This window comes from Nerophis lumbriciformis, linkage group LG33, assembly GCF_033978685.3.
Source record: "Nerophis lumbriciformis linkage group LG33, RoL_Nlum_v2.1, whole genome shotgun sequence".
Lineage (NCBI taxonomy): Eukaryota > Metazoa > Chordata > Actinopteri > Syngnathiformes > Syngnathidae > Nerophis > Nerophis lumbriciformis.
Window position 1 is genome coordinate 22,209,728 of NC_084580.2, and position 26,023 is coordinate 22,235,750.

Below are 26,023 nucleotides of genomic sequence, written 5' to 3' on the forward strand. Positions count from 1 at the left end.
TAAAGTATCCAAACAACAGAAGAATAAGTGATTATTACATTTTAACAAAAGTGTAGATAGTACATGTTATAACAGCAGAAAAGCACATATTAACATTAAATGAACAAGTAGATTAATAATCAATTTTCTACCACTTGTCCTTAATAATTTTGACAAAATAATACAATATAAATTACACAATATGTTACTGCATACGTCAGCAGACTAAATTAGGAGCCTTTGTTTGCTTACTTACTACTAAAAGACAAGTTGTCTAGTATGTTCACTATTTTATTTAAGGACAAACTTACAATAATGTACCGTAAGATTGTTTTGTTAAAATTAAGCCACTAATGCACTTTTTTGTGATCCCTTTTATTTAGAAAAGTGTTAAAATACATTTTGGTACAGGTCCCGGTACCAAAATATTGGTATCGGGACAACACTAGTAAGAACAGAATTCGTTGGTTGATTCTTTGACAACCTTAGTCATTTTTTCACTGGAGAGATTAGTCTCTACAATGCAGCCAAGATAGTTAATCTCATTTTTGTTTGTTATAATATTGTAACCCACTTTGACTGTGAAGTTACCTACTTTTCTGAGGTTAGGACTTGACCCAAAAACCTGTGTACTTGCAAGTACGGAGCGAGTCTTAATTTGCCAGTTTGTCATTGAAAGCCTTGCGAGTCTAGGTCTTGAGGATTGTAGCTTTGCTTGTTTTGTGGCCGTCAGCCTCGGTTCTGTTCTTTATGGGTACAGAAAATCATGGAATGATCACTTAAGCCACATACAGCAGTTCCACTTGTTGTGATCTTAGACTGGTCAGAATCAGAAATACTTTATTAATCCCCGAGGGGAAATTACAATTTTCAGCACAATCCCATTCAAGATCAGACAAACATTACAGGGAGACAGAACAGGATCGCTGACGGGTCTGCCAACTTCCTGCGCCCCCCACAAAAAAGTATTTTGCATGATGACAAAAACATACCATGAATTTATTTTAATTGATGTTGGAATTAGATTTTTTAAATTTCCATTATATTGAAGTTATTGTAATGACTATGTCATTACAAGATCGCTGTTAAGTTTAGATGTCATAGACCGTATACAGAATGAAATATTTACACACTTTACATCAGTGAGTGTAAAGTTAAGAATGCCTCATTCAATGCTGCCTCGTACTTATAAAAACTTTTCAAATTGCCCCCATCAAATTTCCAAGTCTGTTTTTGTACTCACAGTACCACTTTTGAATTAATTTTAGGAAAAAGGAGGTATTTCCTGTGTTTTTGTTGGTTGTTTTGCTACACACTTTTACCCTAACACAACACACGAAAGAACACAAATAATGTCACTGTGTTAACAGTGTCAGTCCAAAACTATTTCTATTCTCTCTTTATTTTATTTACAAAAAGAAAAATTATTTATATAGGACTTTTTTTAGGCATCAAACCATAGAAACAGAACAAAGGTACAAAACATATAAAAATAAATTAACCAGCATATTAAGAGCAAGCAGAAAAGAATACACCACCAAACTATTAATCCAAAAGAAAAATGATATAAAGGGAATTTGGAAGGTATTAAATACAATTATTGGGCATGGTTCAAACAGTCCTTGTTATCCAGAGTTTTTTGTTGAGAAAGACCAAATCATAAGTGACAAGAAGATGATTGCTGACGGCTTCAATATGTTTTTTGTTAATATTGGGCCTGAGCTGGCAACAAAAATCCCAATTAATGATGAACAGCCCATGGAACTTATTGAAAAAAATCCTTACTCGATGTTCCTTACTCCGACTGTCGAAAAGGAAGTTTTAGAGATTATTCAGAAAAGCAAGAACAAAACATCACGTGACATTTATGACCTCGACATGAGGACGGTCCGGAATGTAGCGGAAGAAATCATCAAACCATTCACATACATCTGCAATTTATCTTTTCAACCTGGACAATTTCCTTCACAAATGAAACTCTCAAAAGTCATCCCCATCTTCAAATCTGGAGACAAACACCACTTCACAAATTACCGGCCCGTCTCCCTTCTGCCACAGTTGTCAAAAATATTGGAAAAATTATTTGATAATAGACTTCGTGGCTTCATTGAAAAGCACACATTATTATCTGATTGTCAATATGGGTTCCGACAAAATAGGTCAACTGCATTAGCTTTAAGTGATCTAATAGAGAACATTACTAATGGTATCGAGGAAAACAAATTTGTTTTAGGAATTTTTATTGACCTGCAAAAGGCTTTCGATACCATTGACCACCAGATTTTGGTAAATAAACTGGAAAACTATGGCATAAGAGGAGTGGCAGGGAAATGGCTGAAGAGCTACGTGAATGAGAGACAGCAGATTGTTCAGATCGACCAACATCAATCTACACTCATGAACATAACCTGTGGAGTCCCCCAGGGCTCGATACTGGGACCCACACTATTTATAATGTATATCAATGAAGTATGTAAAGTATCAACATTGCTGAAGTTCATCCTCTTTGCTGACGACACAACCATTACATGTGCAGGTGACGACGTGAAGCAACTTCTGGCATCTGTAACTGAGGAGATGATCAAGTTAAAAACTTGGTTTAATACCAACAAATTGTCTCTGAATTTAAAGAAGACCAAAATCATGCTCTTTAGCAATCGCAAAAGTGAAATACCTATCAGGATTGTTATTGATGATACACCAATAGAATATGTTCAACAAAATTCATTCTTAGGAGTGGTAATAGATGAAAATATATCATGGAAGCCTCATATAAATTACCTGAGGACAAAAGTTGCTAAATGTGTTGGAATGATGAGGAGATCATGTCATTTATTGAACACCAATGCTCTTCTTTTATTGTATCATTCATTTATTATGTCATATCTAAACTATTGTGTTGAAGTCTGGGGAAATTGTTATAAATCACATCTACAGCCTTTAGTCACTCTGCAGAAAAAGGCCATTAGGATTGTGTCCAATGTTCACTACAGACATCATTCCAATCCACTATTTATGGAGTTAAAGCAACTTAAACTGCACGATGTGATCAACTTTAAAACTGCTCAAATTATGTTTAGGGCATCCCAAAACTCTCTACCATCCAATATACAAAACCTGTTCCAGGATAGAGATGCTCACCATAGTTACAGTCTAAGAGGAAACAACAAATTATATTTTCCTAAATTTAGAACAACTTTAAAATCAATGTGCATTTCAGTGCGTGGAGTCAGTCTGTGGAACAACTTAGGGGAAGAGTTAAAAACCTGTTCTAACATGATGACATTTAAAAGACGGTTTAAAAAAGAAGTACAAGGAGGAAAGAGAGTGATGCCCTCAGCACAGAGCGATGGGAGAGAGGTGTACGGTCAGAGAGTGTTTGGGCCTGTGTGTGTGTGTATGTGTGTGTGTGTGTGTGTTTTGTCTCGTCTTGTCTCATAGTAACAGTGGTACTATTGTATTGTTAGTGTACAGGAGCTTTTCTTGTTTTTGTTTGTATAGTATTGTTCTTGTATTCTATTGTTTATGTTAAATGTGGAATGAGTGAGAGGGGTTGGGATATTATAAGCATCTGCTTCATCCAACCCCTTTTCAAGCCTTGCATAAATGTCCCTGCCAAAATGTTTTTAAAAAATGTGTGTTGTTGTACTGTGCAGGTTTGAAATAAATAATTCAATCAATCAAAAACTTATTTACCCAACAGACATTCAGCAGGCCCCCCACATTAAAGAGGAAGAGGAGGATCCACAGCCCCCCCACATTAAAGAGGAAGAGGAGGAAGTGTGGATCACTCAGGAGGAAGAGTGTCTTCTCGGGCAGGAGGAGGCTGATCTCAGCAAGTTTCCACTGACTGTTGTCTCTGTGAAGACTGAAGAGCATGAAGACAAACCACCTGAGTCCTCACAGCTTCATCACAGTCCAAGTAAGCACAACATTTTATTCTAAGGGCATTCAATCCATCACAACTGGACTGTTCGCTTTGTCTTAGAAGACGTTTGTCCTCTCATCCAAGTAGGCTTCATCACTTCATGCCCATAGACTTAAAGTATTAAATCTAATCATTTGAATTTGGAGGGGAACTGCACTATGTGGGGAATTTTTCTATCGTTCACAATCATTATAAAAGACATGACGATGGATATATCATTTTTTATCACATTCTAACTCATAAATGTAAATAAAAGTCCACTTGCAATGGAGCCAATGAGAGGTCCTCTATAACCATCCAAAAAGCGCCAACAATACTCCATTTCGTGCCTTGAATACCAACCAAGTATTAGTGATATTGTTATTATAAGTGCTAACGCAGACAAACTATTTATAGCTTGTGTGTCTATGTTGACATCACCGGCTGGTGAGCTCCTTCCTCGCCTCGGTGCTGGTGAAAGATTATTCCAGATCATGAATCGTGCCTCTCACCTGGATAGTAGAAAGATGAGGACGTACTCTGACAAGTTGGTACCCTTTGACAGCCAATTTAGACCCGAAAAGACGCTTGGCTTCACCCCCTATTCCGTGCGACGACTATGAGTCATTCTACATCTGAACGGGAATAGAACAAGATTATATCAGTCTGCGTCATAGTGACAGCAGACATTGTACAGTAAGTGATGTTTTATTATGTTTGTTGGCTCTCAGGAAGTCTGCAGTGTGTAATATTCAGTGATGTTAAAAAAACAAAAAAACAAACGTGATGCGTTTTTGAAATGAATGCGCTAATAAGCAAAAATATGTAAATATAACATGAGCCTGTTACTAAATGACATATATACCTACTGCATGTACATAAAACCTTAATCAATCCAATCCAATCCACTTTATTTATATAGCACATTTAAACAACAAGAATGTTTCCAAAGTGCTGCACAGCCATGTTAAAAACAATATTAAAAACATTATGCTCCACCAATGACTGAATAAAAACAAAAAATAAATAAAAATAAAATAATATAAAAACAATATAAAAATAAATATGATTAAAAACTATTTTAAAGGGTAAAACCAATTAAAACAGTAAATAGAAATCAAAATATATATAAAAAAACAAAACACAGAGGACAACAGAGGACCACACAACTCGCGTAGAATAAAAGTGGGTCTTAAGACGAGACTTAAAACACTCCACTGTGGGAGCAGTTTGAACATGGAGGGGCAGAGTGTTTCAGAGGTTAGGGCCACCACAGAGAAGGCCCTGTCTCCCCTGGATTTAAGTCTGGTCTTGGGCACCACGAGCATGAGCTGGCTCTCGGACCTCAGAGCGCGCGCAGGATTGTAAATTTGGATGAGTTCCGAGATATACTGAGGTGCCAGTCCATGTAAAGCTTTAAAAACAAACAGCAAGGTTTTAAAATCAATTCTAAAATGAACAGGGAGCCAGTGCAAACTCTCAAGAATTGGGGTTATATGCTCGCGTTTCCTGGCCCCTGTTAAAGGGGAACATTATCACCAGACCTATGTAAGCGTCAATATATACCTTGATGTTGCAGAAAAAAGACCATATATTTTTTTAACCGATTTCCGAACTCTAAATGGGTGAATTTTGGCGAATTAAACGCCTTTCTATTATTCGCTTTCGGAGCGATGACGTCACAACGTGGCGTCGCATCGGGAAGCAATCCGCCATTTTCTCAAACACCAAGTCAAATGAGCTCTGTTATTATCCGTTTTTTCGACTGTTTTCCGTACCTTGGAGACATCATGCCTCGTCGGTGTGTTGTTGGAGGGTGTAACAACACGAACAGGGACGGATTCAAGTTGCACCAGTGGCCCAAAGATGCGAAAGTGGCAAGAAATTGGACGTTTGTTCCGCACACTTTACCGACGAAAGCTATGCTACGACAGAGATGGCAAGAATGTGTGGATATCCTGCGACACTCAAAGCAGATGCATTTCCAACGATAAAGTCAAAGAAATCTGCCGCCAGACCCCCATTGAATCTGCCGGAGTGTGTGAGCAATTCAGGGACAAAGAACCTCGGTAGCACGGCAAGCAATGGCGGCAGTTTGTTCCCGCAGACCAGCGAGCTAAACCCCCTATCGACCCTAGCTTCCCTTGCCTGCTTACATCAACTCCAAGACTGGACGGATCAGCTTTCAGGAAAAGAGCGCGGATGAGGGTATGTCTACAGAATATATTAATTGATGAAAATTGGGCTGTCTGCACTCTCAAAGTGCATGTTGTTGCCAAATGTATTTCATATGCTGTAAACCTAGTTCATAGTTGTTAGTTTCCTTTAATGCCAAACAAACACATACCAATCGTTGGTTAGAAGGCGATCGCCAAATTCGTCCTCGCTTTCTCCCGTGTCGCTGGCTGTCGTGTCGTTTTCGTCGGTTTCGCTTGCATACGGTTCAAACCGATATGGCTCAATAGCTTCAGTTTCTTCTTCAATTTCGTTTTCGCTACCTGTCTCCACACTACAACCATCCGTTTCAATACATGCGTAATCTGTTGAATCGCTTAAGCCGCTGAAATCCGAGTCTGAATCCGAGCTAATGTCGCTATAGCTTGCTGTTCTTTCCGCCATGTTTGTTTGTGTTGGCATCACTATGTGACGTCACAGGAAAATGGACGGGTGTATATAACGATGGTTAAAATCAGGCACTTTGAAGCTTTTTTAGGGATATTGCGTGATGGGTAAAATTTTGAAAAAAACTTTGAAAAATAAAATAAGCCACTAGGAACTGATTTTTAATGGTTTTAACCATTCTGAAATTGTGATAATGTTCCCCTTTAAAAGTCGTGCTGCCGCGTTCTGGACTAACTGCAACCGGGAGAGAGCTTTTTGGCTAATGCCAGCATAAAGTGCATTGCAGTAGTCCAGGCCACTTGAAATAAAAGCATGCACGACTTGTTCAAAAAGGTTTAAAGATAAAAACGGTTTTACCTTTACTAAAAGACGAAGATGATAAAAACACGATTTTAAAACGCCATTGACTTGTTTGTCAAGTTTAAAATGGCTGTCTATAGTGATGCCAAGGCTGGTGACTTTGGGACGCACATCATTTTGCAATGGTCCCAAGTCAGTGAGGGCCAGACCAAAAACTGAAATTTCTGTTTTTCCCTCATTCATTATTAAAAAATTCTGGGCTAACCAAGCCTTGACGTGGCATAGACAGTTGAGAGGGGGTGTCAGGGGGCCGTGGCCTTTTGAAATTGGCATATAAATTTGGCAGTCATCTGCATAAAAGTGATAGAACACTCCATGTTTCTTAAAAATCTCTCCCAAGAGGGAGAATGTATAAGGAAAACAGGATGGGGCCTAAAATAGATCCCTGGGGGACACCACAGTAAAGCGGAGCAGAAGAAGAGGTGGCGTCCCCCAGCCTGACAGAGAAGGACCTCTCAGACAGGTAGGATCTGAACCACTCTAATGCAGTCCCCCTGACACCCACACAGTCTTTCAGGCGATCTAAAAGAATTGTGTGGTGGACTGTGTCAAAGGCAGCTGTAAGATCTAAAAGCACTAAAATGGCAGAGCTGCCAGAATCAGACATTAAAAGCAAGTCATTAAAAACCTTTAAAAGTGCAGATTCAGTACTGTACAAAGCTTTGTATCCAGACTGAAATGGATCTAAAGTGCTAGTTTCATCTAAAAAAGGCTGCAGTTGCGCCAAAACACATTTCTCCAAAATTTTTGACACAAAAGGTAATTTGGAAATGGGCCGATAATTTGACAAACTTGTAGGATTAAGACCTGTTTTTTTAATCAAAGGCTCAACAACAGCTCCTTTACAAAAAGAGGGGACACAGCCAGAAATCAAGCTGCTGTTGATAATGTCCCAAACAGACAAGTCAATAGTGTCCCAGATTTCTTTAAAAAAAGCGAGGGGGGACTGGGTCTGTGGGACAGGACGAGGGTTTTAGTTTGTCGACTATTCCTGTAAGCTCAGGCATGGACACTCAAACTGACTAAACACAGCCGAGCACCGAGTGGCCACATTAAAACTCAATGGAGAAGGAGAAAGATTTGCCCGAATAGAAGCAACCTTGTCGTTAAAAAAGGAGAGAAATTTTTCACAAGTTTCACTTGTCATCTCCAGTAAAGTGGCTGGATTCGGATTAAGAACATAACTAATAGTATTAAAAAGAACACATGGCTTGCTGATACTATTTAAAATTAAGTCTGACAAATATTTAGTTTTCTCAGCTTTAACCACACTTTGATAATTTCGACAGTTTTCTTTTAAAGGCCTACTGAAAGCCACTACTACCGACCACGCAGTCTGATAGTTTATATATCAATGATGAAATCTTAACATTGCAACACATGCCAATACGGCCGGGTTAGCTTACTAAAGTGCAATTTTAAATTTCGCACAAAATATCCTGCTGAAAACGTCTCGGTATGATGACGTCAGCGCGTGACGTCACGGATTGTGGAGGACATTTTGGGACAGCATGGTGGCCAGCTATTAAGTCGTCTGTTTTCATCGCAAAATTCCACAGTATTCTGGACATCTGTGTTGGTGAATCTTTTGCAATTTGTTCAATGAACGATGGAGACAGCAAAGAAGAAAGCTGTAGGTGGGAAGCGGTGTATTGCGGGCGACTGCAGCAACACAAACACGGCCGGTGTTTCATTGTTTACATTCCCGAAAGATGACAGTCAAGCTTTACCATTGGCCTGTGGAGAACTGGGACAACAGAGACTCTTACCAGGGGGACTTTTGAGTTCGATACGCAGACGCGGTACCGTGAGTACGCATGCAGCTGCGGCTTCCAAACATTTGATCGCTTGCCCGTACGTGCGTGCCGCTATGTGCATGTCACGTACGTAACTTTGGGGACTTTGGGGAAATATATGTGATGTATGAACTTTGGAGAGGTGAACGGTACTATGGGCTGTGGGATTGAGTGTGTTGTGCAGGTGTTTGAGTTGTATTGGCGGGTTATATGGACGGGAGGGGGGAGGTGTTTGTTATGCGGGATTAATTTGTGGCATATTAGATATAAGCCTGGTTGTGTTGTGGCTAATAGAGTATATATATGTCTTGTGTTTATTTACTGTTTTAGTCATTCCCAGCTGAATATCAGGTCCCACCCGCCTCTCACAGCATCTTCCCTATCTGAATCGCTCCCACTGCCCTCTAGTCCTTCACTCTCACTTTCCTCATCCACAAATCTTTCATCCTCGCTCAAATTAATGGGGAAATCGTCGCTTTCTCGGTCCGAATCTCTCTCGCTGCTGGTGGCCATGATTGTAAACAATGTGCAGATGTGAGGAGCTCCACAACCTGTGACGTCACGCTACTCGTCTGCTACTTCCGGTACAGGCAAGGCTTTTTTTATCAGCGACCAAAAGTTGCGAACTTTATCCTTTCAGCAAAAATATGGCAATATCGCGAAATGATCAAGTATGACACATAGAATGGACCTACTATCCCCGTTTAAATAAGAAAATCGCATTCCAGTAGGCCTTTAAAATTTGATAAGAGACTTCCAAGTCTTCCCCTTTCCACTTGCGCTCCGCCCTTCGCCACTCACGCCGAGCTTAGCGTGTGGTTTCATTGAGCCAAGGCTCCTGTTTAATGGAGGTGTTTTTAAGTACTTTGTAGGCAGAATAGTGCGACTCTAATAGCCTTTATGTAAGCAGACTTTTGATTGCATTTATTTACTATTTAGAATGCATAAAAAATAAAAAAGTGAGTTCTTAATAGGCAAAATAAATTGGGAAAGTGTGGTTTCCTTTTAAGTGAAGTGAAGTATTTTTATTTAGCGCTTTTCTCTAGTGACTCAGAGCGCTTTACATAGTGAAACCCATGATCTAAGTTACATTTAAACCAGTGTGGGTGGCACTGGGAGCAGGTGGGTAAAGTACACAACGGAAGTGACTAGGATCGAACCTGGAACTGTCAAGTTGCAGGCACAGCCGCTCCACAAACTGAGCCACGCCGGCCTTAGAATGTATTAAATTCTATCAAAATCGCGTAAAATTTGTGAATACATCCTAGAAATGTCTAAAAAGTCCAATAACAAAACACCACTCGGGTTCAGATCCGGGCGGCCATTCTTCCCAATCACGCCTCTCCAGGTTTCACTGTCGTTGCCAACATGTGCGTTCAAGTCCCCCAGTAGGACAAGGGAATCACCCGGGGGAGCACTTTCCAGTACTCCCTTGAGTGTATCCAAAAAGGGTGGGTACCGTATTTTCCGCACCATAAGGCACTCTGGGTTAAAAGCCGCGCCTTCAATGAACGGCATATTTCAAAACTTTGTCCACCTATAAGCCGCCCGGTGTTGTAAGCCGCATCTAACTGCGCTAAAGGAATGTCAAAAAAACAGTCAGATAGGTCAGTCAAACTTTAATAATATATTAAAAACCAGCGTTCTAACAACTCAGTTCACTCCCAAAATGTACGCAAATGTGCAATCACAAACATACGTATATCAACATGGACAGAGCTGCGTGAAAAAAGCCACCCGGCCTCTTCGCGTAAACTTAAACTTACCTTAACCACTCGCTCATCTTTTCTTCATCCATCCCTTCGAGTTAGCTTTTATGATGACGCCGGCTGGAAAGTGTCTTTTGGCAAGGTCTTCCTTTTGAATATCACCATGGGTGGAAGTTTCTGGCCATTAGCATGGCAAGCTAGAACCACAGTGAAGGATGACTTCTCATTCCCTGTGGTGCGAATATTCACCGTACGTGCTCCCGTTGTATCCACAGTGTGTTCACAGGAATATCAGTTGCTGTGAAATAGTAATCCGTGTGCGGATGGAGAGATTGCGTCTTTTCATGAACCGGATCCCTGACGCTTAGTAGGAGCCATTTTGTGGTCTTTACAGATGTAAACACACAAAGGAAATGAAACGCGCGCTTTTTCTTCTTCTACGCGGGCGGGTGGTTGCTTACAGTAGAAGAAGAAGCGCTTCCTGTTCTATGGGGGCGGGTGCTTACCTTGGCGGTTGCTTGCGTAGAAGAAGAAGCGCTTCCTGTTCTACCGGGAAAAAAGATGGCCGCTGTTTACCGAAGTTGCGAGATCGAAACTTTATGAAAATGAATCTTAATATTTATCCATATATAAAGCGCACCGGGTTAAAAGCCGCACTGTCAGCTTTTGAGTAAATTTGTGGTTTTTAGGTGCGGCTAATAGTGCGGAAAATACGGTACTCTGAACTGCTGTTTGGTGCGTAAGCACAAACAACAGTCAGGACCCGTCCCCCCACCCGAAGGCGGAGGGAAGCTACCCTCTCGTCCACTGGGTTGAACTCCAACGTGCAGGCTTTGAGCCCGGGGGCAACAAGAATTGCTACCCCAGCCCGTCGCCTCTCATTGCGTGCAACGCCAGAGTGGAAGAGAGTCCAGCCCCTCTCGAGAGAACTGGTTCCAGAGCCCTTGCTGAGCGTCGAAGTGAGTCCGACTATATCCAGCCGGAACTTCTCCACCTCGCGCACTAGCTCAGGCTCCTTACCCCCCCCCCCAGCGAGGTGACATTCCACGTCCCAAGAGCTAGCTTATGTAGCCGAGTATCGGACTGCCAAGTGCCCTGCCGTCGGCTGCCGCCCAGCTCACCTCTTTGGCCCCTCCCATGAGTGGTGAGCCCATTGGAGGTGTTTTCAGGCCAATTCATATAATGACTTGTTATTTAAAGTACATGTAAACGTACTGAATGCCTCATGTGACTGAGCAAATCTGGATATTTCTCAAGCATGTTTTGTCATTTTGTGTCGTACAGACGTCTGTGAAGAACAACTTCTGCCTGAAAAACAGGAGTGTAGCTTCAGGATGGTGAAGGAGGATCCATCAAAGAGGAAGACCAGGCGCCACAGACCCTCTGGTGTCTCCTTTTCCTCTTTGACACAGACCCTTCCCTGTAAAAAGGAAGAGGAAGACTCACTGACCCCCCACATTAAAAAGGAAGAGGAGGAATACAGCATCAGTCAGTTGGAGGAGTTCCCAGTGATTGTGAAGGGTGAAGATGATGAGGTCAAAGGTGAAAGTGAGGAGAAGAGCAGCAGCTCAACACAACACATGACAACAGAAGCTGATGGAGACCACTGTGGAGGATCACAAGCAGACAAGCTCTTAGCTCCACTATCAGATAGTGAGGACACAACGTCACACTCTCCTGACACTGATGATGAAGACTCTAAAGATGATAAGACATGTCACACTGACAACACTCACTTCAAATGTTCTCACTGTGACAAAACCTTCAAATACCATTGGCATCTGAAAAGACACATGAGAATACACACCGGAGAAAAACCTTTTATCTGTTCAATATGTGGTAAAGGTTTTGTAGAAAGTCAGAGTTTGAAAAGACACACAGTATTACACACTGGAGAAAAACCTTTTATCTGTTTAATCTGTGGTAAAGGTTTTGTAGAAAGTCGCATTTTGAAAGTACACATGAGAAGACACACCGGTGAAAAACCTTTTATCTGTTCAATCTGTGGTAAAGGTTTTGTACAAAGACAACATTTGAAATCACACATGAAAATACACACTGGTGAAAAACCTTTTGCTTGTTCAATCTGTGGTAAATGTTTTGCACACAGTTCATGTTTGAAAAAACACAGAACAAGACACGCTGGAGAAAAATCTTTTATATGTTCAATCTGTAGTAAAGGTTTTGTTCTAAGTAACGATTTGAAAGTGCACAAGAGAACACACACTGGTGAAAAACCCTTTATCTGTTCAATCTGTGGTAAAGGTTTCACAGAAAATCAATGTTTGAAAGTACACATGAGAAGGCACACTGGTGAAAAACCTTTTATCTGTTCAATCTGTAGTAAAGGTTTTGTAGAAAGTCGCAAATTGAAAGAACACATGAGAACACACACTGGTGAAAAACCTTTTTCTTGTTCAATCTGTGGCGTATCTTTTAAAAGGAAGGAACATTTGAAAGTGCACATGGGAACACACACTGGTGAAATACCCTTTTCCTGTTCAATCTGTAGTAAAGGTTTTGTAGAAAGTCGCAATTTGAACGTACACATGAGAACACACACTGGTGAAAAACCTTTTATCTGTTCAATCTGTGGTAAAGCCTTTGCACAATGTAACCATTTGAAAAGACACATGAGAACACACACTGGTGAAAAACCTTTTCCTTGTTCAATCTGTGGTAAAGGTTTTACACAAAGTCACAATGTGAAAGTGCACATGAGAACACACACTGGTGAAAAAACGTTTTCCTGTTCAATCTGTAGTAAAGGTTTTTTAGAAAGTCGCAGTTTGAAAGTACACATGAGAACACACACTGGTGAAAAACCTTTTATCTGTTCAATCTGTGATAAAGGTTTTGTACAAAGTAACCATTTGAAAAGACACATGAGAACACACACTGGTGAAAAGCCGTTTTCTTGTTTAATCTGTGGCTTATCTTTTACAAGGAAGGAACATTTGAAAGTGCACATGAGAACACACACTAGTGAAAAACCTTTTTCCTGTTGAATCTGTGGTAAAGGTTTTATACAAAATCAGTGTTTGAAAAGACACATTAGAACACACACTGGAGAAAAATAAAATTTGTGTTCAATCTGCAACAGAAGCTTTTGTGATCTATCAAACCTTGTAGCACACATGAGAACACACCCAGGAGAGAAAGTGTTAAGTTGCAGTGTGTGTGGTGAAAGATTCTCTCATAAGTACCAGTGTAAGAAACACAAGTGTGCTGGTGAGAACAGCAGCAGCAAATGAAACTGCAGGATTTGAAATAAACTGTCAAGACTTGAATTTGGACTTTCTAACATCAGCACATATAACACGTGTGACATTGTTGTTTGTGTAACAATCTTTTTAATATGCTTCTACATTTATAGAGTAGGTATTTTACATTAGTGCTTTTTTCAGTCAAGTACATGCATTCATATGCAACATTGTGTACTTTTATTAAAAAATGAACAGAACAATTTGACTGAAAAGGTGAGAGTAAACAGTACAAGACATATTTTACATATAATAAACATTTTATGTGTGTATATATATATTCATGATACATTTTTAGACTTATTCATAATAGTGTTTTGTATAGGTGTTGGAAATATTGAAGTATTACATAATGTTATTTCCATAGATTATCACCTTTATATGATATACATATGTACTGGTTCACATCTGAAACACTTCAGGAAGCATATTATTATTTACTTTTTACGTCATTTGAACAGTTGTCTTTTATACAATTTTAAAATGTGTAATTTTATGAAGCATTTGTTGGGTCTTTATAATCCATTTTATTAATTATCTTTATCACTTTCTTTTGTAATATGATTGTGTTGTGATTGTTTTATATGCATGTACTCTGAGCTTTATGCAATAAAAATAAATGTGAGAGAAAATGGCAGAATTTTTTTTTACAAATTTATATTTGTGGATTATAAAAAAATTCCCCTTGGCCTCAATAAATAAACAGGAAGTCCCAGAGAGTACTTTGGACTGCATGGTATGCTTTGATACACAATCAACTAAATTATTTATTCTAGTCTTTAATCGTTTGTTCTTCTCTTGAACTGCGCAGCAAGAGGAACATGAGGGGAAAGAAGTCAAAAGTGGAGCCATGGAAATGCTTTTAACCACAAGAAAGCTGCTGATTTACTTAATAATTGTGCATACCTGCCAACTACTCCGGTTTTCCCGTAATTAGTACGGTTTTCATCAACCTATTCCGGGTTACGGTTGCAGTGATTAAAAAATACGTTTTTTCATTAATTAAATTTTTTTTTTTTTTTTAAGTTTTATTCACGAAATCGCGTAACAACAATGACAATCGACACTGCTTCCCGTAACTTCCTATCGAGCCATTCCGAATGCCATGCGCGAGGCTATTTATAGCACCGCTGCCAAGCACGAGGCACCAGTTGCCATTGTTTCCAAACGAGCGAACGATCATGGAATCAGCCGGAGAAAAATCGCAAACGAGTCTTAAACCGAAAAGAAAACTGCAGTCATTCCGTGAAGAATATTCAAAAGCCTATCCGGGAATAATTATCCGTTCCAAAAAGGGTGAAAACTACGCGAATTGCACCTTGTGCAGACAAGATTTTTCGATCGGACACGGAGGAATTAGCGATGTAAAAGACCACGTTGGGACAAAAAAACACAAGTCTAATGCCGTTGCTAGCGATACAAGTGGAAAACTTTCAACGTTTTTCGTCGCCCAAACAGATTCTTTGGATGTGATAAATGCCGAAGTTTTATTTACGGAGGCAATAATTGAGCATGGACTTCCAATCGCACTGGCTGATCACATGGGACAGTTATTTCGGAAAATGTTTCCCGACTCGAAAATCGCCAAAAAATATGGATGTGGTCGAACCAAAACATCAAACATTATTCAGTGTCTTGGAACAGAATCCTCAAAAAGTATCGCCGATGTCATGAAGACGGAACCATTTAGCATGTCGACTGACGGCAGCACCGATTATGACGATGTAAAACTGTACCCCATTTGTGTTCCATATTTCGATGACGACATTAGAAAAGTATTGTCAGTACTTCTGTCTTTGAGGGAATGCAATACGGCTTCCACAGGCGAAAACATTTACAAAATACTCGCGGAAGAAATAGACTCAAACGAAGTTCCTTGGCAGAATTTGGTTTGCTTTGCTGCCGATAATGCTGCAGTGATGATGGGATCTAAAAAGGGTGTTGCAGCTTTCATTACGGAAATGTCTCCTTCGGTTTACATCGCCGGTAAGTACAGTTCGTAGCATAAAAAAATTCACAAAACATAAAATTTTAAGTAAATCTTTTATTACATAAACAATAAATCAAATCAAAAATGATTTCTGTGTACAGTATATCTTTTTATTTGTGATAACGATAACATGTTCAAAACAAACTAATTTCAAACTATTGAAGTTAGCTTACAGAATAAACATGTCAATCAACCCATATGATTTTTGCTGTAATATTTTTGTTTTGAAAAGTCACTGTGACTGATAGAAAAGTGATGGTTTTAGCAACATTTTAACCTGTCTGAATGCTGATAATCATTTTGCGTCGGGGGGCTGGAACCCCCACCAGGACTTTGTCCTGGACCTACCGGGGCCTGCGGCGCCTGGACCCTGGCTACTAGGTTTTTTTGATTTCAAAAGTTGGCAGGTATGATTGTGTGTTTTTTCTGGTGTGTAAAAACATTTAGTTATTTCATTTTACATCCTAGCATTTATTTATCTTTTCTCACCTAGGTATTTGACATACTACTTTTGTATTTCTCTCAGTGTTGGGACATTTGGTTTGAGCATCTTCTTGGTTCAATTTGTGTTTGGAATCACAGAAATACCCGCACACTTTCTGTGCATCTGGTTTTTGGAGTTGTTGGGAAGAAAAAAAGTCTGATTTGAACCATCCTGGCAGGTGGCTTGTTCAGTCTCCTGCCCGTGGCTTTCTCTCAAGGTGACTCTGTAATTTTTCACAGAAATGATGCCTTAGCTTGGACATATCACACTCACATATCTTTCACTTGTTCCCATTGCAGACAATGCTGTTGCTATTAGGGCTCTTGTAACGACAGGGAAGTTCTTCTTGGACTGGAATATTTCAGGAACTGTTCCCCACTTCAGTCAGGTAAGCAATATAAATATATACTGTGTATCAGTGACGTGCAGTGAGGGGAGGCAGGTGAGGCGGGGCCTCACGTGCCATCATGGAAAGAAAAAAAAATCATTAAATTGTTATATGTATCCAGTGATTATACTATAAAGTTATTTTCCATTTAACTTCACCAGTTTTAGATTATTTTTATTCAAAATCGCTGAATTTTCACATTTGCCGTTCAAATACTGAGAAGAGACTTGCGGTGAGTCAGCAGCCAGTTGAGCCTCAACATGGATTTGCGCATATGGAAACGAGGGAGAAATGTCAGACAAATTGTCAGATCTTTTCAGGATGCAATTGATTTAAGAGGGGTTTTAAAATGTCTGTATGCAAGATAGGCTCCATGATTATTACAAAGAAACGCAAAATCTGTGACGTCAACCTGACAATATATGGACAAAACTTTAAGAGAGTTAAATAATTTAAAGGCCTACTGAAAGCCACTACTACCGACCACGCAGTCTGATAGTTTATACATCAATGATGAAATCTTAACATTGCAACACGTGCCAATACGGCCGGGTTAGCTTACTAAAGTGCAATTTTAAATTTTGCGCGAAATATCCTGCTGAAAACGTCTCGGTATGATGACGTCTGCACGTGACGTCACGGATTGTAGAGGACATTTTGGGACAGCATGGTGGCCAGCTATTAAGTCGTCTGTTTTCATCGCAAAATTCCACAGTATTCTGGACATCTGTGTTGGTGAATCTTTTGCAATTTGTTCAATGAACAATGGAGACAGCAAAGAAGAAAACTGTAGGTGGGAAGCGGTGTATTGCGGCAGGTGTTGTGCCGGATAACGCACCCCCGCCGTAGATCACACCCCTTGACTGGTGTGCCGGATAACACAGCCGGTGTTTTATTGTTTACATTCCTGGAAGATGAGAGTCAAGCTTTACCATTGGCCTGTGGAGAACTGGGACAACAGAGACTCTTACCAGGAGGACTTTGAGTTGGATACGCAGACGCGGTACCGTGAGTACGCATGCAGCTGCGGCTTCCAAACATTTGATCGCTTGCCCGTATGTGCGTGCCGCTGTGTGCATGTCACGTACGTAACTTTGGGGACTTTGGGGAAATATATGTGCTGTATGAACTTTGGGGAGGTGAACGGTACTTTGGGCTGTGGGTGTCATGACTAGGACTGTGGCGTGGTTTGTTCTCCCGAGGTGCAAGTGAATTGGACCAGATGTGGCGTGAAGGTGAATACATGATTTATTTAAATTCTATAACTACAAAAAAGTACAAACAAAAAGCGCGCACAGTGGCGAAGAAACGACTTGGCTATGAAAACAAATACTTGCAGAAACTATGAACAACAAAAAACACTAACTGTGGCTTAATAAACAAAAACTTACTTGGCATGGAACCGGCATGAAAAAAGAGCAGCAAGGGTCATAAGGGTGTGGATCGAGTGTGCAGAAGCATAAATGCGGGATGTCGTCAGAACGACAAACTGAAAACAATGAACTTAAATACTATAGACATGATTAACGAAAACAGGTGCGTGACTCAAAACGTGAAACAGGTGCGTGACGTGACAGGTGAAAACTAATGGTTGCTATGGTGACAAACAAGAGTGCACAATGAGTCCAAACGTGGAACAGGTGAAACTAATGGGTAATCATGGAAACAAGACAAGGGAGTGAAAAGCCAGAAACTAAAGAGTCCAATAACTAAACAAAACATGATTACACAGACATGACAGTGGGATTGAGTGTGTCGTGCAGGTGTTTGAGTTGTATTGGCGGGTTATATGGACGGAGGGGGGGAGGTGTTTGTTATGCGGGATTAAATTTGTGGCATATTAAATATAAGCCTGGTTGTGTTGTGGCTAATAGAGTATATATATGTCTTGTGTTTATTTACTGTTTTAGTCATTCCCAGCTGAATATCAGGTCCCACCCGCCTCTCACAGCATCTTCCCTATCTGAATCGCTCCCACTGCCCTCTAGTCCTTCACTCTCACTTTCCTCATCCACAAATCTTTCATCCTCGCTCAAATTAATGGGGAAATCGTCGCTTTCTCGGTCCGAATCGCTCTCGCTGCTGGTGGCCATGATTGTAAACAATGTGCAGATGTGAGGAGCTCCACAACCTGTGACGTCACGCTACTCGTCTGCTACTTCCGGTACAGGCAAGGCTTTTTTATCAGTGGCCAAAAGTTGCGAACTTTATCGTCGATGTTCTCTACTAAATCCTTTCAGCAAAAATATGGCAATATCGCGAAATGATCAAGTATGACACATAAAATGGACCTGCTACCCCCGTTTGAATAAGAAAATCGCATTTCAGTAGGCCTTTAAATATCTTGGACTGTGGTTTGATGAAAGATGTCTCTGGAAGACACATATCAATAAAATCGAGACAAAGTGCAAGAAGGTACTGAATCTAATGAGATCAGTCAAAAGCTACAACTGGGGAGCAGATAAACAGTCATTGTTGGGCATTTACCTGTATAGGGCACTGATCAGGGCATGTTTGGACTATGGGTGTGTTGTTTATGGAGTAGCCGCTGAGACAATGTTAGGAAAAATAGACAGAATACAATACAGAGCAATTCAAATTAGTATTGGTGCAGTTAAAACAAGTCCCATAAATGCCATCTTAATTGAAGCAATTGAGCTACCTCAGTCAAGGCGTTGAGGGGATCCGGTTTGGTGGCTGCAGGATTAGGTCTCTGCTTTTTGCAGATGATGTGGTCCTGATGGCTTCATCTGGCCAGGATCTTCAGCTCTCGCTGGATCGGTTCGCAGCCGAGTGTGAAGCGACTGGGATGAGAATCAGCACCTCCAAGTCCGAGTCCATGGTTCTCGCCCGGAAAAGGGTGGAGTGCCATCTCCGGTTTGGGGAGGAGACCCTGCCCCAAGTGGAGGAGTTCAAGTACCTCGGAGTCTTGTTCACGAGTGAGGGAAGAGTGGATCGTGAGATCGACAGGCGGATCGGTGCGGCATCTTCAGTAATGCGGACGCTGTATCAATCCGTTGTGGTGAAGAAGGAGCTGAGCCGGAAGGCAAAGCTCTCAATTTACCGGTCGATCTACGTTCCCATCCTCACCTATGGTCATGAGCTTTGGGTTATGACCGAAAGGACAAGATCACGGGTACAAGCGGCCAAAATGAGTTTCCTCCGCCGGGTGGCAGGGCTCTCCCTTAGGGTGAGAAGCTCTGTCATCCGGGGGAGCTCAAAGTAAAGCCGCTGCTCCTCCACATCGAGAGGAGCCAGATGAGGTGGTTTGGGCATCTGGTCAGGATGCCACCCGATCACCTCCCTCGGGAGGTGTTTAGGGCACGTCCGACCGGTAGGAGGCCACGGGGAAGACCCAGGACACGTTGGGAAGACTATGTCTCCCGGCTGGCCTGGGAACGCCTCGGGATCCCCCGGGAAGAGCTGGACGAAGTGGCTGGGGAGAGGGAAGTCTGGGCTTCCCTGCTTAGGCTGCTGCCCCCGCGACCCGACCTCGGATAAGCGGAAGAAGATGGATGGATGGATGGATGGATGGAGCTACCTCTAGATTTAAGAAGAAAAAAGCTATCTTTGGTGTACTGGACACAACTAAAGGGTTCTGGGGTGGAACAACCAGCAACACATGTTTTGGTGGACTGCTGGGAATACAGACAAAAACAATTGTGTACAGGTTTTGGAAGGACTATTGAAAGTGCAGCAGCTCAGCTCAGTTTAAACAAAGTGGAGTACAGCCCGGTTTCAGTGTGGGGAGATGTCCCCCCTTGGATTCTACCTCGACCAAGGGTAGACATTGAATTAATAGAGAGAAGGAAATGGTGGAAAGAATATGATAATGTGCCCATGGTTGAAACAGATGTGAACACAAGATTCTATGGTTTTCTGAATATTTATACAGACGGATCAAAGGACCTGATATCCATACTTGCCAACCTTGAGACCTCCGAATTCGGGAGATAGGAGGGGGGGTTGTGCACTGAGCTCCAAAAGCCGTAGATGTTATTGTAGCGTCCCGGAAGAGTTAGTGCTGCAAGGGATTCTGGGTATTTGTTCTGTTGTGTTTATGTTGCGTTACGGTGCGGATGTTCTCCCGAAATGTGTTTGTCATTCTTGTTTGGTGTGGGTTGACAGTGTGCCGCATATTTGTAACAGTGTTAAAGTTGTTTATACGGCCACCGTCAGTGTGACATGTATGGCTGTTGAGCAAGTATGCATTGCATTATCATTAAACCAGTTAAAAGATCATACAACGTGTCAGCATTTCTTGACATCTTCGAGTAAAGATCATTGTTAACGTTACATTATCATGTGACTGGGCTGATACACTGTTTATATGGAGGAAAAGCGGATGCCTGGACAGCATGCGGCTGTGATGGGGTGAAGGTTTCAGGTGAGAGAGGACGTTAAAGGCAGTGTCCTTAAGGCACGCCCCTTATATTGTTGTCCGGGTGGAAATCGGGAGAAATTCGGGAGAATGGTTGCCCCGGGAGATTTTCGGGAGGTTCACTGAAATTAGACCAAACTTGCCAATCCTCACGGATTTTCCGGGAGACTCCCGAAATTCAGCGCCTCTCCCGAAAACCTCCCGGGACAAATTTTCTCCCGAAAATCTCCCGAAATACAGGCGGAGCTGGAGGCCACGCCCCCTCCAGCTCCGTGCGGACCTGAGTGAGCCTGTTTTCACGTCCGCTTTCCCACAATATAAACAGCGTGCCTGCCCAATCACGTTATAAATGTAGAATGATCGAGGGCGAGTTCTTGGTTTCTTACGTGGGTTTATTGTTAGGCAGTTTCATTAACGTCCTCCCAGCGCGGCAACAACACACAACAACAGCAGTCATGTTTTTGTCTACCGTAAAGCAGTTTGTCTGCCGTAAACAGCAATGTTGTGACACTCTTAAACAGGACAATACTGCCATCTACTGTACATGCATATGTGACAATAACATCTAGGGCTTTTGGAGAGTGCAGTGCACAACTGTGCACACAACAAGGAGACGAAGCAGACGAACGAGGAAGATACAAACGTGGCGACGCCGACGACGAGTAAGATGAAGAAATACGCTTGTAAGTTCCAAGCCGCAGCTGCGATTGGACCTGGATAGCCTCCGGGAAGAAGTAGTGGATTACCAAGTGCTTGGCAGTGAAGATCTTCCCCAGGAAGCAAAGATTGACCGGTTTTGGGCCATGCTAGGGAGAGATGGAAGATTCCAGACTCTAGTGCATTTGATGGCAGTGAAGATCTTCCCCAGGAAGCAAAGATTGACCGGTTTTGGGCCATGCTAGGGAGAGATGGAAGATTCCAGACTCTAGTGCATTTGATGAAAGCACTTTTGTGCGTGCCACACAGCAATGCATCATCAGAGAGGGTGTTCAGCATGGTTAGAAAAATAGTGACAGAGAATAGAACAAGGATGGACAATTCAACCCTTAACTCAACAATGAGTAGATGAGTGTTATGTGTGTGTATATGTGTAAATAAATGAACACTGAAATTCAAGTATTTCTTTAATTTATATATATATATATATATATATATATATATATATATATATATATATATATATATATATATATATATATATATATATATATATATATATATATATACAGGTAAAAGCCAGTAAATCAGAATATTTTAAAAAACTTGATTTATTTCAGTAATTGCATTCAAAAGGTGTAACTTGTACATTATATTTATTCATTGCACACAGACTGATGCATTCAAATGTTTATTTCATTTAATTTTGATGATTTGAAGTGGCAACAAATGAAAATCCAAAATTCCGTGTGTCACAAAATTAGAATATTACTTAAGGCTAATACAAAAAAGGGATTTTTAGAAATGTTGGCCAACTGAAAAGTATGAAAATGAAAAATATGAGCATGTACAATACTCAATACTTGGTTGGAGCTCCTTTTGCCTCAATTACTGCGTTAATGCGGCGTGGCATGGAGTCGATGAGTTTCTGGCACTGCTCAGGTGTTATGAGAGCCCAGGTTGCTCTGATAGTGGCCTTCAACTCTTCTGCGTTTTTGGGTCTGGCATTCTGCATCTTCCTTTTCACAATACCCCACAGATTTTCTATGGGGCTAAGGTCAGGGGAGTTGGCGGGCCAATTTAGAACAGAAATACCATGGTCCGTAAACCAGGCACGGGTAGATTTTGCGCTGTGTGCAGGCGCCAAGTCCTGTTGGAACTTGAAATCTCCATCTCCATAGAGCAGGTCAGCAGCAGGAAGCATGAAGTGCTCTAAAACTTGCTGGTAGACGGCTGCGTTGACCCTGGATCTCAGGAAACAGAGTGGACCGACACCAGCAGATGACATGGCACCCCAAACCATCACTGATGGTGGAAACTTTACACTAGACTTCAGGCAACGTGGATCCTGTGCCTCTCCTGTCTTCCTCCAGACTCTGGGACCTCGATTTCCAAAGGAAATGCAAAATTTGCATGGTTGGGTGATGGTTTGTCGGTCCACTCTGTTTCCTGAGATCCAGGGTCAACGCAGCTGTCTACCAGCAAGTTTTGAATGCAATTACTGAAATAAATCAAGTTTTTCAAAATATTCTAATTTACTGGCTTTTACCTGTATAATAAAGTTAAAAAAAATATATACAGCTAGAATTCACTGGAAGTCAAGTATTTCCTATATATATATATATATATATATATATATATATATATATATATATATATATATATATATATATATATAGGAAATACTTGACTTGGTGAATTCTAGCTGTAAATATACTCCTCCCCTCTTAGCCGGAGCCCCAAATCACGCCCCCCCCCCCCCCCCTCCCCACCCCCACCCACCACCTTCCGAAATCGGAGGTCTCAAGGTTGGTAAGTATGAATTAGACATAATAATGTGTTAATTCCACGACTGTATATATCGGTATCGGTTGATATCGGTATTGGTAATTAAGAGTTGGACAATATCGGAATATTGGATATCGGCAAAAAAGCCATTACCGGACATCTCTAATTATTATTATTATTATTTTTCGCTCTCTCTTTTGTAATGTGTGGTTTTGTGTAAATACATATTTGATTTGTATATACCAACGTAGTCTGTAACCTAAGTACTCATCCTGAGGATACACGCTCCAGTCCGGTGGGTAGCGGTGTGCACTTATAACGTTGGTTGCGACCCGCCATAAAATGAAGAAGAAGAAGATGAACGTAAAGCGTGCTGACTGTCGTGAAAGCACATCGACGGTGAAAGGATTGAGCAAGTCGCTAATAAGTCAGTCTTATTATTTGTTCTCCAGTTTGAAATATTAACGTCGTATAAAATACATCTTTGAATCTTTATTCAAGGATAAAGTCGTCTCGATGCGCTAGAAGCACTGTGCCGCTTCTCGTGCTATCTTTGCTTGTTAGTTAGCTTAGCTCGCTAGTTAGCTTAGCTTGTTAGCTGCTAACAGAAGTTATCAACACATCGCTAAGTAGAGATCAAGTGTGAGAGTAAAGTGTTGTGATTGTGTGAAAATGTCTACATTACACATGTTGAGAGCGTTGGTGGATCAGCGACTAACTGCTGCCGTCGAAGAAATATTTGTAGTGTTCGAAAGAACGATAGCAGAATACGAGGCGGAACTTTCTAGAACAAAAGAGGAGCACAATCGACTACTGGACGCTGTTTTCAAGAAACATCAAGTTGTGTTACACAGAACAGGTTTGTTTACTTCTTACTCTCACATCTTTACTAACTTTATATTTCATTATTGACAAGAACATCCATTCATCCACCCATTTACTACCGCATGTCCCTTATAACATTTGTAATATATAATATAATCACAATGGCTGCAAACATTAAAATGCCTTGTTTGCAACTTACTTAAAGTAACAACAAAAACATTACAAATAACCTAAAATCAATGACTAGCTTTTTACTATTAGTGGTTTAAAAGAACACACTCACACACATATATATACATATATATATATATATATATATATATATATATATATATATATATATATATATATATATGTGTGTATATATATATACACACACATATATATACATATATATACATATATATATATATATATGTGTATATATATGTGTGTGTGTATATATATATATATATATATATGTATATGTATATATACATATATATGTATGTATATGTGTGTGTGTGTGTGCATGTATATATATATATATATATATATATATATATATATATATATATGTATATATATATATATATATATATATATATATATATACATACATTAGGGCTTCAACTAACGATTAATTTGATAATCGATTAATCTGGTGATTATTACTTCGATTAATAATCGGATAAAAGAAACAAACTACATTTCTATGCTTACCAGTATTTAATTGAAAAAAAACCCCCCAGCATACTGGCTCCATGTTCTTTCAACTTGCCAAATAAAACAAGGAAAATGTTACAAAAATGCACACTTTTGACACCCCTGCTATAGATTTTGGGACGGCGTGGCGCAGTGGAAGAATGGCCGTGCGCGACCCGAGGGTCCCTGGTTCAATCCCCACCTAGTACCAACCTCGTCATGTCCGTTGTGTCCTGAGCAAGACACTTCACCCTTGCTCCTGATGGGTGCTGGTTAGCGCCTTGCATGGCAGCTCCCTCCATCAGTGTGTGAATGTGTGTGTGAATGGGTAAATGTGGAAGTAGTGTCAAAGCGCTTTGAGTACCTTGAAGGTAGAAAAACGCTATACAAGTACAACCCATTTATCATTTATCATTTATATTCAAAAATTAAATCTGATAAATCTATGGATAAAAAGCAGAGCCTGGCGACGCATGCGCATTTATCATAACTCTCTCGCTCTCTCTGTCTCTGCCCCTCCCTCACCAATGCTGCTGCACGCACAATTGTATGGTCAGTCTATCGTAGCCCTTTCGCTGCTAGCATGCCGCTAACGGGCTACGATAGACTGACCATACGTCCTCTTTTCACCGGACATGTCCTCTTTTGCGGAGCTGTCAGGGCGGAGTTTCTTAAATGCCTCAAATGTCCGGCATTTTGAGTTACGGTTGCGTGTATTTTCAATGTACGTTCAGGGTTAAGAAGGGGTTAAAAACAAAATTGTGCGTGCAGCAGCATTGGTGAGGGAGGGGCAGAGACAGAGAGAGAGCGAGAGAGTTGTGATAAATGCGCATGCGTCGTCGGACTCTGCTTTTTATCCATACATTTATCACATTTAATTTTTTTTTGTCTATAGCAGGGGTGTCAAAAGTGTGCATTTTTGTAAAATTTTCCTTGTTTTATTTGGCAAGTTGAAAGAACATGGCGCCAGTATGCTTTTTTTTTTTTTTTTCAAAAAAAATGCTGGAAAGGATAGAAATGTAGTTGGTCTCTATAATCCGATTATTAATCGATTAATTGAAGTAATAATCGACAGATTAATCGATTATCAAATTAATCGTTAGTTGCAGCCCTAATATATATATATATATATATATATATATATATATATATATATATATATATATATATATATATATATATATATATAT

General features: G+C 40.6%; 1 protein-coding gene across 2 annotated transcripts in view; it reads left to right on the forward strand.

Moving 5' to 3' along the window:
• Positions 1 to 26,023, forward strand: part of LOC140676604 (uncharacterized) — a 59,320-nt gene that overhangs the window by 3,854 nt on the left and 29,443 nt on the right. The window contains exons 2-3 of one of the 2 annotated variants that reach the window (XM_061928406.2): positions 3,683 to 3,901; positions 11,658 to 14,256. In XM_061928406.2, coding sequence (XP_061784390.1) covers positions 3,683 to 3,901; positions 11,658 to 13,381 — 1,943 coding nt within the window. In that variant the 3' untranslated portion in view covers positions 13,382 to 14,256. Of the gene's footprint in view, positions 1 to 3,682; positions 3,902 to 11,657; positions 14,257 to 26,023 lie in introns of those variants that run through there. The other variant, XM_061928407.1, reaches the window with a different exon arrangement.